The sequence below is a fragment of the Malaclemys terrapin genome, chromosome 4 (assembly GCF_027887155.1).
Source record: "Malaclemys terrapin pileata isolate rMalTer1 chromosome 4, rMalTer1.hap1, whole genome shotgun sequence".
Taxonomy (NCBI): domain Eukaryota; kingdom Metazoa; phylum Chordata; order Testudines; family Emydidae; genus Malaclemys; species Malaclemys terrapin.
In genome coordinates, this window is record NC_071508.1 from 111,992,060 (window position 1) to 112,018,583 (window position 26,524).

General features: G+C 41.8%; 1 protein-coding gene across 2 annotated transcripts in view; it reads left to right on the forward strand.

Moving 5' to 3' along the window:
- Positions 1 to 26,524, forward strand: part of ESRRB (estrogen related receptor beta) — a 159,614-nt gene that overhangs the window by 42,403 nt on the left and 90,687 nt on the right. The window contains exon 2 of one of the 2 annotated variants that reach the window (XM_054028149.1): positions 17,789 to 17,851. The exons of the other annotated variant lie outside the window; for it this stretch is intronic. Coding sequence (XP_053884124.1) covers positions 17,838 to 17,851 — 14 coding nt within the window. The 5' untranslated portion in view covers positions 17,789 to 17,837. The remainder of the gene's footprint in view (positions 1 to 17,788; positions 17,852 to 26,524) is intronic. 2 annotated transcript variants of the gene reach the window in all.

Sequence of the window (26,524 nt, forward strand, 5' to 3'; positions counted from 1 at the left end):
CCCCTTTGGTATCGTTCCAGAGAAAGGGAGCTCAGAGCAACTTGAGTTTTTTTTCAGTAACAAGCTTTGAAACTTGAAACTTTTCCCTCCCTCTTCCCCATGCAGCCTTCAATGGGAATTAGGGTGTGTTCCCTTGATGGTAGCAGCTACAGAGCACTCCATTTCCTCAGGCCCCTTTGCCTTTCTACATCAGACCCATTAACATGTCCCTTGCAGCACTCGTGGCAATGACTTTTTAACTCTTTCCTTGCAGCATAGGAGCAAATAACTATTATTTCTCTTCCTTTGATCAGTTTAGTCGAGAGACTGTCATAAATATTAGAGTCCTGAGACCCTTTCCTTTTAGGCTAGTTAGGGTGCAAAGAGTTAAAGACAAAACTCCCCTGAATCAGGGGAATGAATGAGCATTCTGCTAACCACCTTCCCACTCCCCTGACTTTTCATTGTGGCCCTCTGCCGCTAGCCCTTTCAACCTTTGTGCTGAAATAAGAGCTGCAGGTGAGATGCTGTCTCAGAGTAGCAGCTGTGTCAGTCTGTATCCGCAAAAAGAACAGGTGTACTTGTGGCACCTTAGAGACTAACAAATTGATTAGAGCATAAGCTTTCATGGACTACAGCCCACTTCTTCTTCCACTCTATATGCATCCGAAGAAGTGGGCTGTAGTCCACGAAAGCTTATGCTCTAATAAATTTGTTAGTCTCTAAGGTGCCACAAATACTCCTGTTCTTTTTGTAGATGCTGTCTGCTTCTCTCTGCCATCTGATTGGGTGACCCATCAGCCTGGGAAAGCTGTGTTTGTGATGTCTTGGTGCTTTGTAAAGGCAGTCTTGGTGACATCCCAAGTGAAGGTATTTCAAGGCCCCTTGATCCTCTTCCTTTTTTGCCCCGCAGCTGAACAAAGGACCCTGGTGCTGCTGTCTGGACTGTGAGCAGTGTCTCTGAGGTCACAGGTGGAGAAGGCTCTGTCACAGCTCTGCAGAGATTTGGAGATAGGATGGGGAGAAGGGGAAGCATGCTAATAGAAAATATGTAACTGTCAGTCTGAATAAGATCACTCACCATTTAATGCCTCAGTCGTGTCCTGTCCTACCAGGGCAGCCTCATCAAGGGCTGAATGTAATACAGTAAATGGAGGGACTCACAAGGGAGAAGATCACCAATAGGTCAAAGTTTAGATCCAGACCACAGCTCTCATCTTAGCTCTGCCTGGTGTAACAGATCCATCTATCTGCCTTCTTAGCTATCCATCTTTCTTTGTGGGTGGCAGGCTGCTGTCTGCTGTAGTTTGAATGGATTTATGCAAAGATCTGTTAAAGCAATAGGCTGCTAAAATATGATCAAAATACTGTGAAGTCCTGTTAAACATTTCTGGACAAAAAAAATTCCATATCAAATGCCCCAACAAAGGCAATGATGCAAGAGGGAGCTGATCTTTCAAATCCTTTTTGTAGATTTCCTTCCTACACCCACCTCAACTCCCTTCCCTTTTAAAATCTTTCAAAGATGGAAAATAAAACCTCCCTCCCAGATACCTTTTATTTTTTTCCATTTGGCAAAATACTTCTTGCTCACCTCCTGCCCCGACTTCCTGTTTTGAATTGAGCAGTTGACGTGCTTCTTTTTGGGATGCTTTTGTGTGTACACTTGCATCAGGGGTGTCAGCAGGCACGTGCACTGCTTTGGAAATAGAACTTGTCCTGCAATTAGTACTGCAACGCTGGAAGCTGGAATAAAAAGGCAAAAATAGCATGGGTCCTACAAAAATAGGGATTCTTGTTTAGATTGTCTTGATTTCTCCGTGACAAAGGAGTGGTTATTTTTATCTTCTCAAGGCTGCTTAACACTCTTGTATCTAAGAAGGAAAGGGGAAAAATCAGAACTTGGTAGAATTGAGAGGGGGAATAGTCATCAATCTTAAAATAGGTCACATTTTTGGGGAACAAAATTCTGCAGCTACAGCTGAGATCCAGTAATCAAGACACTTGGGCAAGTCACTTAACCTCTCAGTGTTTTGGTTTTTCCATCTATAGAATGGGAATGAGAATAGTGATTTATCTTCCAGGAGTCTGAGGGCTAATTTAATGTTTGTGACACAAGTAGATTTGCGGACGGAAGGTTCTATAGAAGTACATCATAATGGTAATGAACTGGCTGGTGTATATATTCCCTTGTTAAAAAATCATTAATAAAGAGTTAAGGCAAATCCAACAGAAACCCTCAAAGTCAAGGAGAATATATTTAATCTACATACACATCCACCCTCCTACACACCACCACTACTGCATCCTAAATGCACAGCACACACCATTCCCACTTATCGCCCTCTACAGTAAACATACAGCCTTAACTACAAGCATGGTAGCAGTGCATTTCAGATGGATGCAATTAACTAGTAAGGGTAATAATTTTGCTTGAGGGGCTTGGTTCATGTTAGGAAATTATCTTTGGAGTGGCAGATAAACATTTTGTACTGTGCAATATGTGATCTGTGCATGAAGAGTTTTACAGGGACAGTTGTAGAGAAAACTGAGTAGAATAGGCTGTTTTTATTCTTTGGGGAAAGGATCCTATGTGTTGTTGCAGTTGGGGATAGCGGATTGCTGTGGAAAGTGATAGAGTGGGAGTGGTGTACTTCTGCCAACAGCTAAGGGAGGCTCTCCTTTAGCTCAGGAGTTAGGAGCAAGAGGATCTGATTTTACCCACACTGCCACTGTGAAGTTGTGATATCATGTGTACAACATAGATACATCTGTGAAGCCCTAGTGGGTCATAGATTTGTTACAATATTATTGTCATAGAATCATAGAAATGTAGGTATGGAAGGGACCTCAAGAAGTCATCTAGTCTATCCCCCTGCAGTGATACCGGGTTAAGTATATCCTGTAGACCATCCCTGACAGGTATTTGTCTAACCTGTTCTTAAAAAGCTCCAATGATGGGGATTCCACAACCTCCCCAGGTAAACCTTGTTCATAAGCAGCATAAAATAATTGTTTATCGCATCAGTATGCTATATGCTGTACCTTAATGATGTCTGACACATAGACATGTATACCCAAGTTACTTTGCCCAGCTCTTCTATGTTTTTTGCATCTAATTTTTTTCTGTGCAGATGCCACCTTACTGACTTTCCCACAAGAATATCATGGGAGATCATAGTGGGGACTTTTTAAAAAAAAAAAAAAAAATCTAAATCTTTTCCATCTGTTTGCATTCCCTTTATCTACAAAAAACCCATAATTTTATCAAAGAGTGAAATGAGGTTTGCTTGGCATGATTTGTAGGTTGTTCCTGTATTAGACCAAATGAAATTTCTGTCAATCAATCAATCAGCTTGCTGGAAAGTTGACCATTCTTCCATGATAAAAGTTAAATAAGTAAAAATTAATCCATCAGAAAATAGCTTAGTCATTAAGGGACAGAAAATAAGTCTTCAAGAAAATCTCAGTTAATCAGTGCTCAGAAAGCCAGTAAAAGTACCGAAGATCTGTAGTGATGTGAATTTGCTGTTTTCTTTCTAGGGAGGGAAACAGGCTGGTTCAGAGGATTGATATCAAATTATAGAATGATTTGCCTATAGGACACAGATTCCATTCCATCCTATTAGCGAATGAAAGTCATTGCCATCTGATAACGGTGCGGTGCGGGTCATGGATCAGCGTTCACATAGCATTTCCTATCAGTACCTGGCCTGGTCTGGAGAAGCTAATAATCCAACCAGCGGATCAAATTCAGTGCTGAATCCTGGTTATGTGCTACCTGAGGCATGTTGCGCATACGCTAAGAAGACTATTCAGTGAGCCAGGTGTGATATTAATTGGAGAAAAACAAATCCAGATGCCCACATCATGAAAGCCATCCCCATATGTAGTGGTTCACTTGTTGGTATTCACAGACGAATGACCAACTACTGAATGGGTGGTATGGTAACTGAATTCCTGTCTCTCTCCTAGAGGTGATCATTCAAGGGCAGGGTTAAGATAAGTTGGCAAACCTAGTCACTGTTGCCATTGTTGTTTTCCTCTGTGAGGGGAGGAAGCCCAGCTGGCAGTTTAAGAAGCTAGAAAAGCTTTGTGAGCACTGTCAACATCGGCTTTTTGAAAGCAAAATGAAGCCTCTAAAGCTCCACAGACAGCTTCTTAGGTTTGTGACCCTGTTCCGTAGAGACTTTAAGATGGCAGATGTGGCAAAGCCTATAGTGGCAACCCCCTCAGATTCTTGAGGAGGGAAGCAGGGCTCCACTTAGCAGCTACGTTTTAGTAGCTAAATTTTAGCTACTCTAGAAGCATGGAAAGTGTCATTTGTCCATTTGCACTCGGTCTAAAGTGATATAATTTTTGCATCAAAAATGGGTCTGTCCAGCCACTTCACAAATTCCCATCTCATCTTTGCCTGGGCAGTTCCTGTCAGCAGGAGCCCATTATCTGAGCACAAAACCCCATTGTGTTACTGATGTCAGTTAATTAGACCACATGGAGCCTGTGCCAGCCAATTGGATGGCTCCCTGGCTGGCTCCCCTAGGCCCTGATAAAAGTTTAAGACACAAAATGAAAACTTCAGATATTGGGAAAGTGGCAGCTGCCTGAAAGGCCAGTTACCAAGCTGACCGCTCATTGCCTGAAGCAGCGCACAATATGACTGCTCACTAAATCAATCAGGATGCAGCAGATGAGCAATAGTCCACAATGGGAGACTCGATTTCAGATAAATAAGACCAATAAGAAGCTTCAACCATCCTTGGACCAAATCCTGTCAATTCTGAGATTAGATAAAGGTCCCTCCAAACTCCCTATCTCAGGGCATATTCCAACAGAACCCCTATGGATTTCCTCCAACCCCTCCCATCATCCATCACTAACTGTGCAAAATTGGGAATATGTCTTCAAAGGGCAACTAGATGGCCTCTTGCTTCTATTTCATCATCAGTGGTTTCTGAACAGTCTCCTCCCTGCCCTGACCTCAGACTCCTTCAGGAAGCATCCTGGTATTTGCTCCCCACCCCTTCTATCAGGTCTCCTCCTTTGAGGTGGACTAGATTGCCTGCCCCTCCAGTCTGGTGTAGTGGTCACAGTAATCCTCCTGTTGTACCCCACTGATCTGCCACTTTAAAATATAAAGGCACCCCAGAGTGTGCTTGGTTTTGTAAAATTCTCTGGTAATATCCCTTTCTCCTTTCTAATAGGACCTGCTAATCTCATGGGTATAAAGGGATCTCTCACACAATGTACTCCAGGGCTTTACAATCCTGTGGTATACTCTGAGTCTCATGCTCTGGCCAGGTTGCTTTTACCACTTGAAAACAAGACCCACCAGAGGTGTTCCTGGGCTTCTGTGCACCAGAGTAGAGAGAACAGTTAGCTCATTCACCCTGAGAACAAGAAGGAGAATTACCAAAGAAGATGTCAGATCATTGCACCTCTTGACAATAGACAGCATACCAGGGCAGAGGGGAGCCTGACCCAGTTGTGTGGGGGAAGATTGAGAGAAATCTGAAGAGAAGGAAGATTGGGAGCACAAAAGTTTGGATAAATGTGTAAACATATCCATGCTGAATCAACCTGCTTTTTGCAATTCACCTATTATTAGTACTGTGTGCAACCATCGGATGAAGTGATTAATTTTCCATCAATCATTTGGTTTAATAAAACTTTAGTACCACATAATAGAAAATTCTTACAGGATCCAGTCCTCTGGCCTCAGAAATAAAACCTCAGCTTCACTTTTTCATTTATGTAGTAGTAAGGAAAGTTGATCTCTGCTACTATACAATGTATTTTATTCTGCATCCTTTAATGCACTATAGGAACGTACTGTAAGATTTGCTATAGTGGATCAGACAGTTGGTCCATCTACTTCAGTTATCCCATCTCTGGCAGTGACAGGCACCTGACATGACAATACCTGATGATCAGAGAGAGGCCCAAAAAACCCTCAATGCATATGGAATAAGAGGATTGTGGAGGAGCGGATTCACCCCTGCGGCACCTCCTGCTGGTTACTTCCGGGAATTAGCTCTTCCAGCATCCGGAGCATCCCCTGCAGGCTGGTGATCCGCCTTACCTTTGGCCCCATGTCCCTCCCAGGACCCCAGTGCCCTTGTACCTGGGGTGCTGCCCCCCTGGCAGTAACCCCTCAGTCTTAGGGTCTCCCCTCCCTGGGGAACCCCCACCCACTACCCCGACTTCACTTCAGTCTTGGCTACTGCCCAGTCTCCATCTAGCCCCATTCACTAGGGCTGACTGTAATATCAGCCACTCATCACAGGCAAAGGTGTTCAGACCTGCTGCCTCTGTCTACCTGTGGGCTGCCCCCTGCAGCCCTACACTTACTAGGCCTTGCCAGGCCTACAGTCTGGGGCTTTCCTAGGCCGGAGCTCCCAGCTCCTCTGGCAATTCCCCAGCCCTGCTCCCAATCTAGGTGTCTGGTTAAGCTCCCTGCAGCCAGGCCCTTCTCTCTTGAGCACAGAAAGAGACTGTCTGCTTGAGCTCCTGGCTCAAGCCTTTATAGGGCCAGCTGGGCCCTGATTGGGGCGTGGCCCCAGCTGAGCCTGCTTCCTCCCAATCAGCCCAGGCATCTTGCCCTTCCACAGCCCTTCTCCTGGGCTGTTTTAAACCCCTCAGGGCAGGAACGGGTGTCCACCCCGCTACAAGGATAAAATCCACAAACAATCCCCTTCTGTCATTAAGCTTGAGATACGATTTCCTCTTATCTCATTGTTTTAGGCTCTAAGCCCTGATTTACACTACACAGTTAGGTCGACGTAAGGCAGCTTTATATCTGTCAGTGTACACACTACAGCTTTGCTCCCGCTGATGTAAGTGCTCTGCTGCACCCAACATAATAACTCCACCTCCATTAAAGGCGTAGGGCTTATGTCAGTGTAGTTAGGGCGACGCAGTGTCCATGTAGACACTGGGTTACTTACTTACATCGGCTGTTGGCTGTCATTCTTGTCACTTTCATGGGTCCATCCTCCCCATTCCCAGCTGGGTTGCTGCCCACTGCTTGGGCTTCCCGCTTGGAGCTGGGCTGCTCCTGGCATTCCTGGTGGCAATGAGCTCCTGGCAGGTAGCGGGGAGGCAAAACTGGGGCGCGTGGGCCATCAGGCTCCCAGCAGGCAAGAGCGGGGGTCGGGGGAGGACCAGGCTCCCAGCAGAGAACAGGGTGCAGGGGAGAGCCAATGGTGAGCCGGGTGCCTGTGGGGTAGCCAGGCTCTTGGAGGGGAGCTGGGCTCTCAGCTCCCCACACTGCTCCTCTTAGGTCGGTGGAAGTGCTCCTGGTGCACCACCGACGAAAGGAGGGAAGTGTGAACATGCACCACCGCAGTAATTACTATGGTGGCTGTAAGTCGATCTAATATAAGTCAACTTAAGTTTTGGTGTAGAAATGTCTTAAGAGTTACAAATGCTATTAATGGTCAGAAAGTTCCAAAAATCGAGCCACATATTTTGCCTTGATGCATCCTGCAGCAGTGAGTTTCACAAGTTAACAATATATACTGCAGTATATACAATAGTATTTAATTTATTTTGTTTTACACTTACTGAATGTCCTATTCTTCTTCTGGGAAGTAGGTAAAGCAGGGGAACTATGGGCTTTCACTAGTGGAACCTTTATTAACCAAATCTCACTTATCTGAAAAGCCTCATTATTCAAAACAGAGTCCTTTCCCCAGGTCTCTTTTTTATTTATATGCTAAAGTCTTAGTGAACTGCAGAATTCAGACATAAAGATTTAAGTGCTTAAGTCTTTATATGCTCATGTATCACTTATGTGCATAAAGATGTATGCATGTAAATGTTTATTCCAGTTCATATAAATCCTGTTTCTCAGAACTGTCTGTAATCTGAATGCAGTGATGTTGTAGCCATGTTGGTACCGGGATATTAGAGAGATCAGGTGGGTGAGGTAATATTTTTTTATTGGACCAACTTCTGTGAGTAAGAGAGAATTTTTGAGCTTACACAGCTCTTCTTCTATAATCTGAATGAATTTCATGTCACCTGTTATATTCTGCTGTAAGTATGTCATACTGTCAAACATCCCATTTGAGTCCCCTTTCTCTTCTCTTTTCCAAACTGAATCATCCTCACTTTTGCAATCTCTTTATTTGTAAGTCCCATCACCGTGTTGTACCTCTAACCATTCTTATCACTTTACTTTGATTATTTAGTCTGTTATATCTTAAGGTGAGTTGATCAAAAACAAACACAGTTCCCGAGGTCAGGGCACCCCATTTTTTTATACAGTACTTTGATCACATTGGGGCAGATCCTCACCTGATGTAAATCGATGTAGCGGTAATGATTTAATGTGGATTTCAGTGGAGCTATGCTGGGTTGTACCAGCTGAGGATCTCGCCCATTATTTTATCCCTTCCTCAATTCCTGCAAATACTGATCCCTCTCGGCTTATATGAGAAATTTTAAAATACTTTAGCCAATGTGCATTGCTGCATATTTAACCAAGTCAAATTTCACTTGCCATTGTGCTGTGTAGTTCCCCTCATTTGAATAGCTCCAATCTGCTTAGTGCTGTACCTGGTGTATTACACCATAGCCTGCAGTTATGGACTCAGATTTAATGCTGTGTTTTATAATGAAGCAATCTCCTGTTTGCCCTAACTTGGCTTTTTTTCCCCCTTGGCATAGGAGAACAAGAGGTTCTGCTGTCCACAGATATATAGAGAGACTTTTTTTGCTTAAAAATCTCTTTTTCTTAATTATTATTAAATTAATTTTTATTTCATTGAGTAGCAAAACTCCAAAGATTTTTTAAAAAGTAGAAAGCAGGGCAGAGAGAGGAAAAAGTAAGATTTGCATGTGTCTGGTTAAGAACATGGAAGATCGCAACAAACAACTAGATCCTGTAATAGAACTTTGTAGGAGAGGGACTGTCAGTGTGAGTCTCTGTATAATGTGATCATGTCTGAGAGACTCTGACTTTGCATGTGTGGGGTTAAGTGTGAGTGTTTGGGTGGGGGTGCCAATGTAACTGTGATGTTTGAAAGTGAAAATACGTGTGTGAACATGATGGTGTGGGAGTTGGGGGAGATCCCGTTGACTCTAATGGCAGCCAATAAATGTGTACAGAGCCTTGAAAATGTCTCTGTGTGCAAGAGTGAATTGATAGTTTGAGTCTGAGATTGAGAAGGTTTGTGAGCACTTCTCTGTAAATGTATGTATCAGTGTATTCTGATGTGTTAACCTCTCAAGGTGTTTATGTGCACCAATGGGCGAGAGTTAAAGGTTTGTATCTGGAATGCATGCATTTACTCTGAAGGTCTGATTCTGGTCTCGCTTATACAGGTTTTATACAATGTAAATCCATGGATTTCATTTAATTTACTTCTGATTTACATTGGTATGAGATCAGAGTCAGGCCCTATTCTTTGTATGAAGGAGGCTGCATATGTATATTTCATAATGAATGATTCTGTGTGTGTATTTGAGGGTTTGTATATGGGGATCTGCATATATTAGTCTGTGTATTTTGAGTGAGCTGAGTCACTGTGTGTGTATATTGGTGTGTTCTCAGCACTGAATTGCATACACACATACAAGCGTGTGTGGGTATATATATATATAATGTTTAGCTGTGTGTGTATTTGTACAGATATACAAATGGAGTGATGTGTTTGCACGTGACAGTGCATGTGTCTGTGTGCATAGATGTATGTAAACTTGTATGTATGCATGTCTAAGTGTGCGTGTGGACTACTGTGTGTGAATGTATTTGATAGTGTCTCTGCACATGCACTGAAGTACGTGTGGATGTGCATATAGGTTGTAATAATACATAAAGCACCTTTCACTTCAGGGTCCGAGTGCTTTGTGAACACTAAGTACATTTCATGACCAGCTCCTTCTGGAGATACAGTGAGTCGGTAGGTAAGAGGCTGAAGCGTAAGTGTGTGTGTGCACGCACACGCGGGGAGAGTCACCATGTCACAATAACTTACATTTTAAGACTGAAGCAGGTGATGGTAGTTAATATTACTGTTATCATCTGCATTTCTAAGTCACCCATCACTGTGGCATTTGACTAACAGACATCACCCTTTGGTGAGTGCCAATAAATCCAAGAAGTTCTGTTTCCCACATACATTCAAACTGACACACACATTCATTTCAGCTAAAGTGAGACTTTATTGGCATGACAATTCAAATACTGCCAAAGTGTAAATAGAGACAGAACCCTCAGATTTCTGTTAGGGGAGGATAGGATCCTCCCCAGCTACAGCTACACTGTATCCAGCAGTGTCCATTCGGGAGCTGGTGTTGGGCTGCTACTTAGCACTATATTGTGTCTGCTGTCTCTCTCCTTTCTGTTAGGGTCAGTTTTTCCTCATCACTTTCTGATGAGAAGCCTTTTGTGATTCCTGATAACTTGAGGAAATGATCAGGAATTGCTATGAATGCACAAGCAGCATGAGGTTTTGTTGCTGACCCCAAAGTGTCCGTCCCCCCCCCCCCGGCAGACACTTTAACAGTCACAGACATTCAGAGGAATGAGCAGGCTATGTATCTGGAAACAAACAAACAAAAAACAAAGGAGACCCACCAGCCACGAGGTCCTGTCTCACTCAGTTCTGCTGCCAGTGGAATTCGCATTGTAGAGGACAAGGGACTGTGTAAAGGACCGAAGGTCACTCCCTGTCCCCCTGGTTTTGCCTAGCCAACTATGGGATCACAAGCTCTATGGCTGTGTGATCAGCATTCTCTTCCTCTGATGCTATTAGCCCATGTGTGGGTATGTTAGTCTATTGAAGTCTCACTTGCTTGCCCCCCACCTCCCTCCTTCTCACCCCCCTCCCTGCCCAGTTCTGCTCTGTCACTTCAAGTCCAGCCCCTGAGTGGTAACCAATAGCAGCATTGCCATATTCATCAGTCTCTCAGTCTTAAAGCTACAGTGGGGTTAGTGGGATCTAAATCTCTTGTGCCTGTGTCTTCTCAGCTGTCTCCCTTCCCTCTGCCGGCTTCAGTGTGTCTGGATGAGTGCGTGTGTGTGGATGTGCATATGTCTGTCTCTTTTTCTCTCCTACCCTCTTTAACTGTCTCCTCTTTTTCTCTCACCCCCTTTCTTTCCTTCCTTTTCCCTTTTCTTCCCCTTTCTGTGGCTTCCTTTTCCCCCCTTCACTCTCTCTTCACTGTAATTTAGTTGCTTTTCTCTGCCAACTGGGAATGCTAAAACTGGACTGATGGACATTTCCGAACTTTGCATCTCAGACCCTCTCAGCTACCACAACCAGTAGGTGCTCTGTTTGTTTGGTTTGGTTTGGTTTTGCCTGTGCTGGAAATGACAGACTGGCACTGGTGTGAGCCCGAGTATTGTCTGACTTTGAGTTGGGAAGGGGGGAAAGCAATTTTTACTTGAGGTTCCTTCCCTCCTCCCACCCCCAAGGAGAAATTCTTGCACAGATTTCCTATCTTTTGGACAAATTATGTAGAGGTGGGGAGGGGATTGTGTAAGGGGGTATCAATGCTCCTGTCTGAGGCTTGGAGGGAAGCAAATCTCCATTTAGAACAGGTGCAGACCAAAAAGCCCGCTTAGGTGAAAGGAAAATCTCTCTAAGGAAACCACTCCTCAGTTTGATTTGACTTTAGTTTGTGCCAGTTTATTAATTTCCTTCTTGCAACTTCTTCTTTTAATGCTTCATCTCTGGGGAACACAGACTGATGAAACAGAAAATCTACAATGCATGTTCTGCTTGCACAGATTCACTTTCTGTTTGTGCTCAGGGCTATGTAAAATTTCTATTAGATGAACTAGTGGGTGGGTGTAAATAGATATATACTGTCTACACAAAGTAGATACATTAAAACACAGATATTTTACTGTGTTCACTTATTTAAAAGAAAGGCAAACGCTTCATCTGTAGAAAGCCAGCCTTCCTAGGCTTGCAATCAGGGCAGCCAGCGCAGGGAAAGAGTGGAGGAGAGCTACTGAGCAGGCATCCCAAGCTGGACTGATGACAGATTCCTCGGCACCTGCTGGTGTTCTCATTCTTTGTATGTTACGTTGGAACATGCCCGACAATGCTTTGTATAAAATCACTTTAGCAAGTAAGTTGGATTTGATCCTTTTTGGGGAACTTGGGAGACAGGATGGAATCTTCTTGCAATTTGTCTCCGGTCCACCGGTGCAATTCCTTTTCAAGTATGTTTCTCCTCTCCGACAAATCTCTTCCTAAGCTGAGTCTCTTTTTGTGTATTTGCATATTAGTCTGTGTGTCACCTACAAGGGCTCCATGGTGTTGCCAGAGATGGAAGTAGAGTCACTTTGACTGGTTCATTATTTGTTTAATAACTGCATCCTAGTTAGCATGAATTAAAAGAGAATTTAAAAAATTATGCCTTTTACTCTGCTCTTCTCATTACAGCTTTTTCATCTCTCACATCTTTCTGTTTCTCTCCCTCCCTTTTTCCTGACTTGCTCTCATTCCTTCTATCCTTACCTTATTCCTTTGCTTCCAACAATGCTGTTAACATTAAATTTATTATTTTAAATGGGAATTACCAGTTTAAGCCCTCTGGCTTCTGTGACTGGTGCTTCGCTTTTGGCTGTTCCACTTTGAATTAAAAATAAACAAACAGATTCGTAAAGGAAAAGTGGATTGCGTCCCATTAGATGTTTTTAATACAAAGTCAAAGTTTTGAAAGTACGCTGTTACCTCCATGAAAAATAGCTTGATAATTACCAACTGTCATGTCTGCTCTTGTTAACTTTTTCCTGTTCATCCATTCTACTTGTTGAATCCAGAAAAGCAATTCAGACAGTACAAAAACAATAAAAGTAAATCACTCATTTGATTATTGTTAGTACCTTTTACTATTTAATGGTCTCCCTTGACAGCCCCCGATAACACTGTATCCAATGCACTTCACTCCTGCTTGTGCCTCCCTTAACTTTGGCTTCTGGTTAGACAAATGAAAGTGACTAGGAAATGTGAGACCCATGGCTTCAAAATGGACTGGAGGAGCTATTCTTTGGTAATGATAAACTCTTGGTGTGATCTCTGTCTTCTTTTTCCTGAGCTTGCATGGCTTCTAAGCTTATTTACAATTTATTTTTGCTGTGTGTGGGGAAACTAAATTGGGAGAATTAAAAAAAAACAAATAAACCCATTTAAAAAAAATTAAAGAAAAGTTAAAGGAGCTCAAGCCATGGGGCAAGTGCTGTGGAAGCCATGACTAATCCAGAATCTGGAGAAAGTCAAGAGGAGAGGAAAGATGTAGGAAGCCTTCCAGATAGTGTGTATACATACAAATTTGTACAATGGCCAGGTTCTGCTTCGGTTTACACCCTTGTGTAACTAAGATCAGATTTCAGTGTGATTGTGTGCGTTTAAGTCAGGGCCGAATTTGGCCCAATATATGTATATTTACCTATCTATCCAGTATGTGTAATAGTACAAATACACTGTGCAGCAGGTGTAAAATGTATATATATATGTTTATATCTGTATCTATTTGCGTGAGTGTACTATCCTACATACAGTGGCTTACTACGCTGAATACTGGGTATTGAAATAATGTCAATAGTTACTTTCTGTCCAAACTCTCCTGTTTTAATTATGTTTGCAACAATTATTTTGGCAAACTGAACATTACATTGAATGTGAACTTCAAAATATTGAAAGCTGCTCCTTTATTTATGTATTTTAATAGTGATAAAATGGGAGGATAAGTGTGCATGGCACCTTGGGTGATCCTTTGTGTGGAATGCCCAGAAGTTGTAGCTTACATAGGAGACAGAGAGAGAGAAGAAAACGGTCACCCCTCCACTTTGGAGTCCAGGGAAAGATCTAAATTACACAAGTTCCAAATCCAGGATGAGTCCAGACAAGAACTAACTGAGCAGAGGAATTCACCTCTTCTAATCGAACTCCATAATACTTTGAATTTCACTTTCTTTGAGTAGTAAAAGTTCCCTTTTCTTCTGCCTATGTGTGTGTCCTGACCTGAGAAATGACACAAGGAGTTGGGGAGGCCTCCTGCAGTGACAATGAGAAAACACTTGTTCCTAATTGTTGACTGTGTGAGATATATATATATATGATGTGTTGGAGTTACTGCTTTGAGGGACCCGTTGCCGCCTCCATGTACTGGGTTTTGGGAAAGTTCTTCTGTCAGTGGTAGGTGAAGCAGCTCCAAGGAGGAACCTTTTGCAAGGGTAGGATTAGCAAACTATAAAAGCTAATGATTTGAGTCTGCAGTTTATCTCACAGATCAGGGAAGGTGGAGTGAACATATTTACACTGTGCTTACGATGTCTATCTGAAGTACAGTATATGTACACACACATTTTTAATTAGGGTGACCAGATGTCTCAATTTTATAGGGACAGTCCCGATTTTTGGGTCTTTTTCTTATATAGGTTCCTATTACTCCCTACCCCCGTCTCGATTTTTCACATTTGCTGTTTTGTCACCCTATTTTTAATGTATACAGTATGAATACATATGTATATATAAAATGCCTCTATTGTATCTCTGCTGTATGTAAACATAAGATTTTTTCACAAGAGAGTGAAATCTGGCATTTTATCCTTTAATATTAATTTCACTGTCTCAGATGAGAGAAGAGGTTCTTTTTCTGTTTTGTTTTAGTTACTGCCTAAGATGTTCATAGGACTGTAGGAAAATGTCATTGCCATTTCTAATTAATATCCTGGAAAGAGAGAGAAAGAGAGACTTACCAAGTTACCTGAGTGTGTGTGTGTGTGCACGCGCGCGTATATGTGTGTGTAATTGCCAAATTAGGGCATCATACTAGATGTTATGTCTTTCAATGTATTTCCTTTGATGTAAAAGAGAGATGCACAAATCATTGTCTGATGATGATGATTATGAAATATTATTGTGCAATTAGGAAAAAAAAGTGAAAAGGAATGAAGTGTCTGTATGATCATAGAAACACAGACACAGAGAGATACTGTACTGGAATTTTGATACAATCAAAGAGCAAATTCAGAGAAAGACTTAGTAAATTGTTTGGTTTTGTTTGGTTAATTCTTATTTACAGATTGAGGAAATGTGACTTTGTTTCCCGTAACTTCCAAAATCTGTGACTGGAAGGAAATTGGTGTCAGATGCTGACTGTAGCTGTGTACTTTGAGCACTTCTGAAGGACTGGAACAAGTTGTTGTTGTTTTTGGTTTTTGTTATATTTTACTGGCAGCATAAATTGAGAAATGTCTGTAATGAAAAGGACTGAGTAGCTGAGTTCCCTGAGCACGTTCCCATCACAGGATGGGATCCTGCTTTACTGAGCTTATCAAGAATCTGTCTGGCACTGGAATTTGGGAAATTATTTTATAGGATTTTTATTAACATCCCCTCCTCCTCCCAAATTCCACTTTAAAAAATACTTTAATCATATTAATTATTGAGAGATATGGAAAGATCAATTTATTAAAGGAAAACCCAACCAAACAAAAATCTTTCATTGTATTGATTTGAAGTAATCAATAAATATTGCATTTAGCCCGAGAGGGAAAAGACTTTGGAGGGATTGCGTTCAAAGAAAGTTGCTGTGACAGAGATTTCATATCCCAGACCCTTCTTCTAAGAGACTACATTGCTCACTACCAACTGCCCCGACTCAGAGACTCCTAGCCACATTTCTGCTGCATTACCTATGCTTGATTCCCATTATTTTTAATTTCACGCTTCCCAAAATTTCTTATGCTCGTTGAATAAATTTAGCCCATTACGGAGGTTTGTGTGTGACACCAACAACTCTCTCCCAAAGTTTGGGAGGATGGAATCTCTCCAAAGAAATGCAAGAAGGAAAGGTGGGAGGATGGGGTATATCTAAACCCAGCTGCACCTCATGGTCCCTATGGGGGTGATGGACATTCTTGGGAAACCTCTTCAAAGCATGTAAAATTATTCGCCTGCATTTAGTTAGAGAAGAAATAGCGAAAGAAGAAGATGGTGTATGCTGGATATAAAAGCCAAATCCCTACTCTCAAATTCTTCTGTTCTGTTCTGCATCCCACAGTTCAGAAGTCGGGAAGTGCTAACGGCAACCAGATTGTGTGTGTGAGAGAGTGAGTGAGACTTTATTGTAGACCTCAGAGATGGAACAAATTCTCCTCAGCAAGTCCATCTCCGCATCTTAGATAGTTATTTAGCTTAATTTGGCAGCTGGGGAATGCAAAAGGTTTTTTACATTTATTTTTAGTTTGCATGAGTAGGCAGGTAGGTTTTTAGCATTTGTACAGTGCCTAGTGTAATGAGGCCACGAACCTTGATTGGGGTTCGTAGGCACCACCATCAAATAAATAATAAACAGAAGTTCCATAAGTAGCCAGGAATCTATTGGCTGTTTGTCTGAAGAGGCTGGTGGACAATGAAAATAGCAACAGCAATCAGATTTGTGTATTTTGCTGAAAACAGGAAAAATCTTGCACTGTTTCTGCCCTCCAGGATCGGCTGCATTTTAGCAGTAGGCGAGGTGATCGCTGCATGTAGTTTGTGAGTTAGTCTGAATTGCCATGTGTTCTGGGATCTGCAAGTGGAAATGTAATGTAACAGGCTTATTATTTATTAATAATAAAGATTGAGCTGGATAAATTCTTATTTATTGATAATTATAACTAATCACCTGCAGAAATCTTAGCCAACTTCTGGGGAATTTATTGTTGAACTAAATTTCAGTAACTTCTATCAATATCAATTTCTGTATCTGTCACGTTGCTTCTCTTTAAAACTCTGCCCTGCCTCTTCAGAGCACTAGAGATGCCCACAAAGTTACCCTTGTGGCTGAAGCACAGTTTACTTTGTTGATCATGCAGAGCTTTTGAGAGCCCTGCTGCTGGAAGCGACTGTCCATGAAGAGAAACATGCCTGCTCGAGGTGGAGCACGCTGTACAGTAATATATTTGTCATGTTTGTAATTGCAAATGTAATTAGCAAACAAGCTCTGGGGGATAGAGGACTTCAAACTTTCACTGCACATAATTTGACCCTGTGCTGGCTGGACAGGAGCTTGTGTATTGTTAACCCTCACAATTCCTGCACACCGGTCCTCTCTGTCTTCCTAGGTTTACTGGTGCAAATTTTCTTTTCCATAGGTCTGACCTTGCTTTGACTCTGTGTGTGTGTGTGTGTTTGACTCTGTGTGTGTGTGTGTGTGTGTGTAATTTATTTTATTGCAAATGATTAAGGTCGTTTCACTAATATTTCCTATTCTCTACTGCTTCTGACACCCTCTGGAAAGCATTCTGTGATGCCCTTTACGAAGAGCACTGTGTACAAATAAGTACTAGCACATTGCACTGTTCAGTGCATTCTGATCACCGCAGGCAATGTTCCCATTCAGTGCCCCCTTACACTTCGCAAAGGCAACTTGTGAAAAGCAGGTGGCAAGCTGTTATCACACAACCTGTGTTGGGTTTGTGTCCCTGCTGAGCTGAATTTTTCTTGCTCCCCTCTTCTAATGGGGGACCCTACTCAGCTCTGTTTCTTTCTATTGGGAGGGGCTGAAGGGAGTACAAGAAATCCAATTCCATTTTTTGGGATCCCAGAAAATCCCACTCTAGTCATCCTTATTCTGACTTTGTCAGTTTGTAAAGAATATTCTTGGCCCATGAGGATTTTATGAACAATAGAACCAGAATCCATTCGGAAGAAAGTCACTAACTTGTGTGTGAGGGGAAGAGTGTCCTTTGCTTTCTCATGCAAATTCCTTCATTAGTTTCTTTTCTTCCCCTTTCTGTGCTTGGGATTTAAGTTGCAGTAACATTCCATGACAGAACTGTTTTTGTTTTGTTTTTTAGTGTGAAAGGGAATGGATTGAGCATAGAGAGAGGCGGCCTGTCTTGTCCGATGCTGCACTGCCGGTGAGGTGTTCATTCTTAGGGCATCTCCCTGATTTTACATTCCATTTGAGAGGGGTGGGAGAAAAAGGAAACCTGTTCTAGGTTTGTTCTTTAGGAGACTAAGAGCATTTGGTGAGAACCCTTCTCTTACAGTCCCGACTTTCCTTTTCTGTCCCAGGAAATCATGTCCAATTCACCATACATTTTAAGTCTCAAACACTTTTTTTTAACATAAGAAAACTAGGCCATCGGATGGGTTAGAGAGAGCCAGTTAGTTTCAGTTGGGGAGCTTGTGAAAGTGTCTTTTTTCAAAGTGCAGTTCATTCTGAACTGATTGTGTATTTTTAATACAGCTGTTTTTATTAGGAGATTTCTTGTTGCTATTTTTCTCCTATTCTCCCAGTCTTTCCCATGCATATAGTTTCACAAAATATTATTTTTGAATTCCTTCTGTTTTTCTCCTGGCACTTTAAAGTTCCCTTCAGTAATATTGAGCCTCAATCGCTGGTGATGGAGCCGTCACCGTGAACGATACCGGTGAGCGTATTGTCTCACTGTCCTTTGACTCAAGAGAGAGGTCAAAAGAACATCCTTAAAAATGTTTAAATTCTGTGATTATGATTTTGCATTTGGAGATGATCATTTTAAGAACATCTAGTTTTTCGTCCTCCACAAAGATGTGGGGAAAAGCAAAGGACAGAAATATAATTTTCTGTCAATTGCCGTCAGTAAATAAACAATAGCATAAACAATTACAAAACATGCTTCCACTGCGCTTTATACCAGTTTGTAGAATTAAAAAAATTAAACACACAAAAATAAGGACAATATATAATTTTGCTTTGCCTGATTTTATTTTTAAAAAGTTTTCCTTGCATTTTTTTGTTCATTCAATCTGACATGTTTTGAAACATCAACAGTGTATTTGCTTATTTTTTTAAAAATTATTTATGGGATTTTCACAGACCTAGAAATACAACAGTTAAGAATATAGGCTTGTGACATTGAGTTCCGGGACTTATTTTATAACTGTTACCACAGTACTGGTAGCCAGGGTTAATCCAAATTTTTTTTAAATGTTTGTGTGTGTATATTCATACTTTGTCTGCTTTTAATTTTTAAAAATGATCCTTGATTGAAAGACTGTTTCTGAGAATTACCTTTGTCTTTCATTTGTTCCTTGTTTCAGAATTGGATGTGATAGGCAAACATGGTCTGATTTTTTTTTTTTAAACGGTCTAAAAGGTGGGGGGAAGGTCAGATGAATATCTTTACAACACTCAGATTGCAGTCCCTCTCTAGCCCCTTTTCAGCCTCTCTGGGCATTGCCTTCCTCTCCCGACTCCTCTGACTTGCTGCTTCATTCAGCCTCTCAAATGTTTCTGTTTTTCTGCCGTTTGCATTTTTGTCATTGTGAAGGGGGGGAGGGGGCTGTGCTGTAGTGAGATACTGGGCAGCTACTCCTGTGAAACCAAAGACCTTAATACCCGTTGCCTGACACTCTTTTAGTAGTCAGTTTGCTTATCGGATTCATCTGTAGTGCAAAGGTATCAGAAGGGAGCAAGGCACTCTGTATGCCTAACTGGATTATTAAGCAGTGACTTCCAGGCAATTGAGCGTAGCCTGCAATGCAGTCTAACCTGGGACCAGGGGCAGGGAGAGGAAGCACAACTGTCTGATACAGTCAAAACTCACTTTCAAAGCCAAATGAATCCCTGTATGGGGGCCTGTAACAGTGGCACTTCAGCTTTAGAAAATATTTTACTTTCGCTCCTTGTGGGCTTTTTCTGCCTTAACAGATCATAGAAAGTGTGACCTTTTGAAAATGATGGTGAGATGTATTGATGTGTCCACACATTCTACCTTATACAAATGATACCAGACAAGTCACCCTTAGAATAATTGATGAAAATTGTGCTGTTGCACCTTATACACCACACAGACTTAACATGAGTAAAGATGAGAAAGAAATAGTTTTATTCTCACACGTGTGTGAATAAGTGTTATATATATATATATAAAATGTGTGACCTGAAGAAGAGCTCTGTGTAAGCTCGAAACCTTGTCTCTCTCACCAGCAGAAGTTGGGCTGTTGAAGGATAATACCTCACCCACTTCTCTCTCTAATATCTTAGGACCAATATGTCTACAACCTCATTGCATGTAATATATTCTAAATAAACACACACACACACACACACACACACACACACGGTATTTCTATATAAAACAGGTACATATACTGTATATGTGAATAAGTATAACCTAAATGTAGTGTGTGTGAATACGGTCTATATATGTGTATATCTATACAGTGTGTGTACTTAAAGTATATATGAAAATACTTCCTTCCTCACAGGAGTGTTCTATGGCTTAATTAATTAATGTTTCTAAAGCTTTTGAGATCTTTGGATAAAAGGCATTCTTGAACTAAAAAGAAATTTAATGGTATCTAGATACAGTGTACATAACATCTGTATTTATAGATTTTTGTAGTCTGAATTAGAGCAGATATAATTAGATCGTAGATAATAAGATTAGATATCATTGGAAAGCTAAATGTGGTTAGATATTCTGTTTATAGATTCCCCCCCACATCAGGGTTTCTGATTTTAAAGAAATGCAGTGATATTTTTTTATATTAAAATGTGAGAAAGGCTGAAAAGACAAATGTGCAAAATATGGAGCAAACCACAAAATACTATTGGAATGAAGCTGGGGACTTGTGCCGAAGCCGGAAAAATCAGCACTTTGGTTTAATCTTTGGATACTTTGGGAATTTTTATTTTGTTTTGGGGAGTTTTTAAGCATGGTGCTTATGGGAGGGCACAAAACGTAGCATGCTTCCCACTGTACAGTCCATCACTTTTGAAAGCGTTATTTGAGTAAGGAATAATTCAAGTCTCACCCTATCGAAGCAAACAGCATTTTTGACCATCCTGTTATAATTGTTAGAAGCTGCTTGTGAATTAAAATGAGAACTTTTTGCTTTTGGTTCCAGTGATTACAGCTAAGAGGCTGAAAGAACCATATGCCCTAAACAGTGCCCATGCCCGTTTCTCCCATTCCAGTACAGACCTGTCTTCAAATTTCTCCCCTGCCTCAAGTCCCCTCACTACAAGGACTTGCCTTTTTAAGCCCTAAAACTGCAGTTTATTTCCCTACCGTCCTTCATTTTCTCTCTGTGTATATTTGCAAAAGGAAATCAGTTCTCCCAGCTCAGCACTACAGTATTATGTATATTTTTAATGTATTCATTTTTTTCCTTTAAATTTTCACCTAAGGTGTTTAGGGAAAAAATAGACACAACCATTCTTTAATGGTTGGTTGAAGGGAAAAAAATCTCCTTTTGGCTGTTCTGCTCTGTCGACGTAGAGCTTCTTTGCCTCAATCTGTGGAAAATGTTATAGATTCAATTCCCCAAGAGTTAAAAATTAATTCATGAATAATAAAAACCAATCAGTCTGGTTGAGTTTAAGAAGGATTAGAAGAAAGGTTTTTGTACAGAAGCAGTTATATATCTTGGTGCTGATGTTGAACTATTAGATATTGTCCGGGTCTCCACTGGTTATCTGATAAAGGTACTTGATTTGCAAATAGGGTTGTTATCCTGATGACTAGCTGGATCCAAATCTCCAGCTTGCAGCACACTCTCCTACATCCTACAGAGATCACCAGCTGGGAAGGGTTCACCTTTCAAGAGCAAAGTTTTGAAGATGCTGGACTAGAGAAAGTATGAATTGGATTAATTAAGAAAGGTCGGGTGGTTGGTGTCTATTACAAGTTCTCAACCACCTCTTAGCACATAATTCATTTGATTAAAAATGTATGGATGGTAAAGGGAATGTAACAAAATACATATTTTAAAAATAATTTAAACTCATTATTTGTAAAGGCTGTTAGGCATCCAAATCCCCTTCAGCTTCAATGGGACTGTGGGAAATGTGCTGGGTTCTGTACAGTACACAGCCAGCAAGGTAGTCCCTGCCCCAGACAGGCATAGAAAGAACAGACAAACTGGCAGAGACAGAGGAAGGAGTTACCGTATATACTTGTTCATTAGTCCATTAGTTTATAAGCCGACCCCCCACAATGGCTAAGTAAAAATTGCAAAAAATGTATGACCCTTTCATAAGCCGACCCTATATTTCAGGGGTTGGAAAACTTTGGCTCCCGGCCCGTCAGAGTAAGCCACTGGCGGGTTGGGACGGGTTTACTTGGACCATCTGCAGGCATGGAGCCCCTCAGCTCCCTGTGGCTGCAGTTCGCCTTTCCCAATGGGAATGGTGAACCACGGCCACACGGAGCTGAGGGGCTCCATGCCTGCAGACACTCCAGGTAAACAAAAGTACAATGTATTAGATCAGGGATCGGCAACCTTTGGCACATGGCCTGCCAAGGTAAGCACCTTGGTGGGCCGTGCTGGTTTGTTTACCTGCTGTGTCCGCAGGTTCGGCCGATTGTGGCTCTCACTGGCTGCAGTTCGCCGCTCCAGGCCAACAGGGGTAGCGGGAAGCAGCGCGGGCTGAGGGATGTGCTGGCCGCCGCTTCCTGCCGCCCCCATTGGCCTGGAGCGGCAAACCGCGGCCAGAGGGAGCCATGATTGGCCAAACCTGCAAACGCGGCAAGTAAACAAACCGGCCCGGCCTGCCAGGGTGCTTGCCAAAGGTTGCCGATCCCTGTATTAGATATTCAATTCAATGATTCCATAGAGTTTAAAAATCATCAAATTTTGGTGTAGACCTGTTTATAAGCCGCTCTTTGATGCGTCACTTTTTTACCAAAAATATTCGGCTTATTAACGAGTATATAGAGTACTTTCCATAGTCCATCACCTTCAAAACTTTGCTCTTGAAAAGTGGATCCTCCCCACCTGGCAGTTTCCTGTAGCATGCAAGTGGGTGGGCAGCAGGCTGGAGATTTGGATCCAGTTAATTTATTTGCTTCAGGAGACTAGAAAGAAAATGTCTCAGTTGTTTTATTTTTCAAAGGCTGGACTCCAGTTTTGGGGAGTTTCTTTGCTGTTGAAAATAACTGATAAAGAGCAACGTATGCACAATTATTCTCCCAGAGCAGAGTCTTGCTGTGCAGTGGTGTGGGATAGGGTATGGGGTGATTGCGCGTCTTGTGAGATACTGCTGGAGCTCAACGCAAGAGTGAATAAGGCAAGCCAAGGACAGAAGCACTACGTTGTCTTTCCACACCACAAAGTGATTCGCCGCAATCAGTTGAGAAGATGTGGTTATGTGGGTGAGGAAGGAAGACATGACAGCAGCCGTGGGTAAGGCAGAGGAAAGGGACAGAGCCAGTTTAAGCTCCAAAAAGTCTGCTCCTGTAAGAGCTGTTCAAGATTATATAGCACTTTGAGCTAAAAACAACTGCGCAGTTAACAGGAGTTTGAAGTTGACCCCAGCTACGGCTTCAAATAGCCACAGCACCTTCTGCTTTGGCAGGTCGGTATGGAAAAATTGTCATTGCAGAACGTTTGAGGTTACAGGATCTGTCAGTCACTAGTTTAAACCTGAAGGAGACTTGATGTTAAATATGGGGAATAGGAAAGAGACATGAGAAAGTAGTGTCATTTTTCTGAAACAAGAATGGATCTGCATCCCTTACTGGAAGACCAGTCAGTGCCCATCATCTTTGCCTCAACCTGCCTTAAAATAGCTCCGACCATTACAGTACTCCAATCCGTGCATCAGATGAGAAAAATCAGAAGAACTCTACAGCCCCCTGCAGGACTTGGTTGATGCTGCATTGACACATAACTGATGAGTGTGGGTTCAGGGTTGATGAAGTACTGAGAAGGGTTACAATCACAGTTTACTTTTTACAAATGTAATCCTGGGAAATAATCAAATTAATTTGTGGTCTGAAAAGTAAATGTGGATTCCTTTCAGCCACTTGTCTTGGCAGTTCTTTAATTCCTGTCTCAAGCACAGAATCAGATATTAGACATGTAACTATTGGGTCATCCAGCTCATCATCCTATGCCAATGCAGGATTCTGCTCTATGGTACGTTTCCAGTATTCTATCTAGTCTAGTTGTAAGTGTCACAAGTGAGGAGGCTTCCATCCCTTCCCTCCGGGGATGATTCCGCAGCCTAAGGAGTTCTTATAATAGAAAATATTTTTTTCTAATATTCAGCACAAAAGTTTTCCTTTTTAATTTCATCCCATTCCTCCTGATTATGTCCTCTACTATCATGCTAAGTAATTTCTGTCCATCCTTGCTGTTTACAAATATTTGAAGAGAGAATATATTGTTAGCCCCTTAATTATCTGTTGATCTCTCTTCCTAATGAGTGCAGACAACCACCTGATCATATTTGGGTGCTCAAAGCTGCATCCAGTTTGTCAGTATCATTCTGATAAAATGATGCCCGCAAATTAACACAGTATTCCAGGTACAATTACGGCAGAACTGTGTAGAGGATTGTCACCTCCATGCTTCATGATATTGTAAGGCAATGTCCCGGGGGTGCATGGTTGGCAGTGGAGATAAAACACAAGACTTCAGGATCTGAATGACTGAGCTAGAAGATCCAGGTCTGTTGCTCAAAGTCTGTAATAGGCTCTTTGTGGTCCAGACACTAGAGGGAGAAAGAGAGATTCATTGTGTAAGTGTGGTATACACATTCCCCAGGACTTTTCCAAAATAACAGTCTGTGGAGCCAGAAGTTTGTTAGCTAATCCCCTGTCTGTCATAGTATACATTTTGTCCAGAACAATTGATGAATATATATTCTTAAGTATTCTTTTACCTTCTTAGCTGGCTTAGCAGGGTGCTTCTTACTTCCGAAATGTTTGTTCCTCTTTTATTTCTCGTTAAAGGCAGATGTTGACAAGCAGTAACCCAATCATTTTTGGCTTGTCACTAAACTCATCCCCCTATTCAATCTTTAATAGTTCTACTTCCCCCAAGTACTTCTACCATGGGGAATGATGCCATGAAAGTCATGGTGTCCAATATGAGCAGTCTCAGTATGTAATGCTCATACAACACCAGTGTTACAGCTATATTAGAGCTTTGATACTTTTTATGGTGGACCATCAGACTAGACAAAAGAGCCTCACAAGCTCAAGAAGCAATCTTTGGTGCCTTCTGAGATGGAAGGCCATACTAAATGGCAGTGACTCACAGTGATTCACTTTTCCCCACACTGAAGTAATCTAATCAGTACTTCACAACTTCTAGGAGAGACTGATGTGTAACTGATTCCATTTTACTTCCAGCAATCAGTAATTTGTAATAGATTACTGGACATTCTCAAAGTAACTAACAACCATGAGATGCTGTCAGTGCATGTATAGAAGGATATTGTTGACAAGAATGTAAATGGGAGACTAAGATAGGAGAGGTCAGCAAATGAAGACACTATCATCAAGTCTTTTGAGTTCTGCTCTAAGGATCAGCTTATATCTGAAGATGCTTTGGGCTGATTCTCATTTTCACTGTGGTAAATGAGGAGTAACTCAGTTGAAATCAGTAGTTACTCCAGTGTAAAACTGATGTGAGATCAATATTAGGCCATTCAGCTTCACACCACAGTAGGGGAAGATGCACCTGGAATTGTTTAGAGAGATCTCCGTGAGAAGCAGACTAATGCTCTCACTGTACGGGGAAGACAGAAACTAGCATTCTACACTCTGCAAAACTCTGCCAGGTGCTCTTATTGAGTCAGATCACCAGCTGCTTCTTTCAGAGTTCAGGTTTCGTGCTTCTAATGCATGAAACGATTCCTTCAGTCCTTTGGGAATAATTTGGAGTATGTTGGAGGAAGCTACAGAGTGGTAATTGGGGATGAATTTGATGCATTGCTGAAATGCACAGAGGACAAAATGGCAAATGAAGTGTGAGAGAAGACAAAGTGTGAACTCACTGAAGTTGCAAAGAATATTATTTGGGATAAAAACATGGCAGAGAGGAATAAAACAAGGCTCAGATGAAGTATTATGTCATGTGGAGAATCCCTGAGAGCTCCAGGCAGGAAGATACTCTGATGAGAGAATGAGGAAGAAATCCGTGTGGAGGGAGTTGACCCATGCAAATGCTGTTGAAACTCTATAGTGCCACCAAACCGAGCAACAGTAAAGCCCTCACAACAGCACATGAAATCAAGAAAAAGTGAAAGAAGGACGATAACCTCTGCTCTGAAGCAAGACAGGCTGCCTGATAGCCCCGACTCGGAAGGAATTCCAAAAGAACTCTCTGGCCCTCAAAATCTGAAATGAGCAAAGTGTAAACAAAATCCACAGAGACAAAGCTTGGAAGAGATGACAGCTCTGCTGCTGAAAAAGGGATGAGTTTTTTACACAAGATCTCTGAGGCCAGAAGGGAAGCCAGCATTGGCTGAATGACTGATACCAGGTAATAATCACATCCCCACCCCAGACAGGCGGTCTGAAGGAGAGTTGGAATTGCAGGCTAGCATCACACACTTCTTGTGTGAGCAGCATCCTACAGCCGATCACTCTAGGAACAGTGTTTGAAGATGGAATGCAAACTGGAGGCAGAACCAGCAAGGGCAGAATCAGCAAGGGCAGAACTGAGGTCAGGGAGCATGGGATCAGACTTGTAACCTAGACATAATGATTGAAAAAAACCCAAACAAAGTGAACCCAGTCATTGTGACTGTCTTATTCGTATAAGCAGGATTTCTGGTTTTAGGTTGAAACTGATAAACAATGACA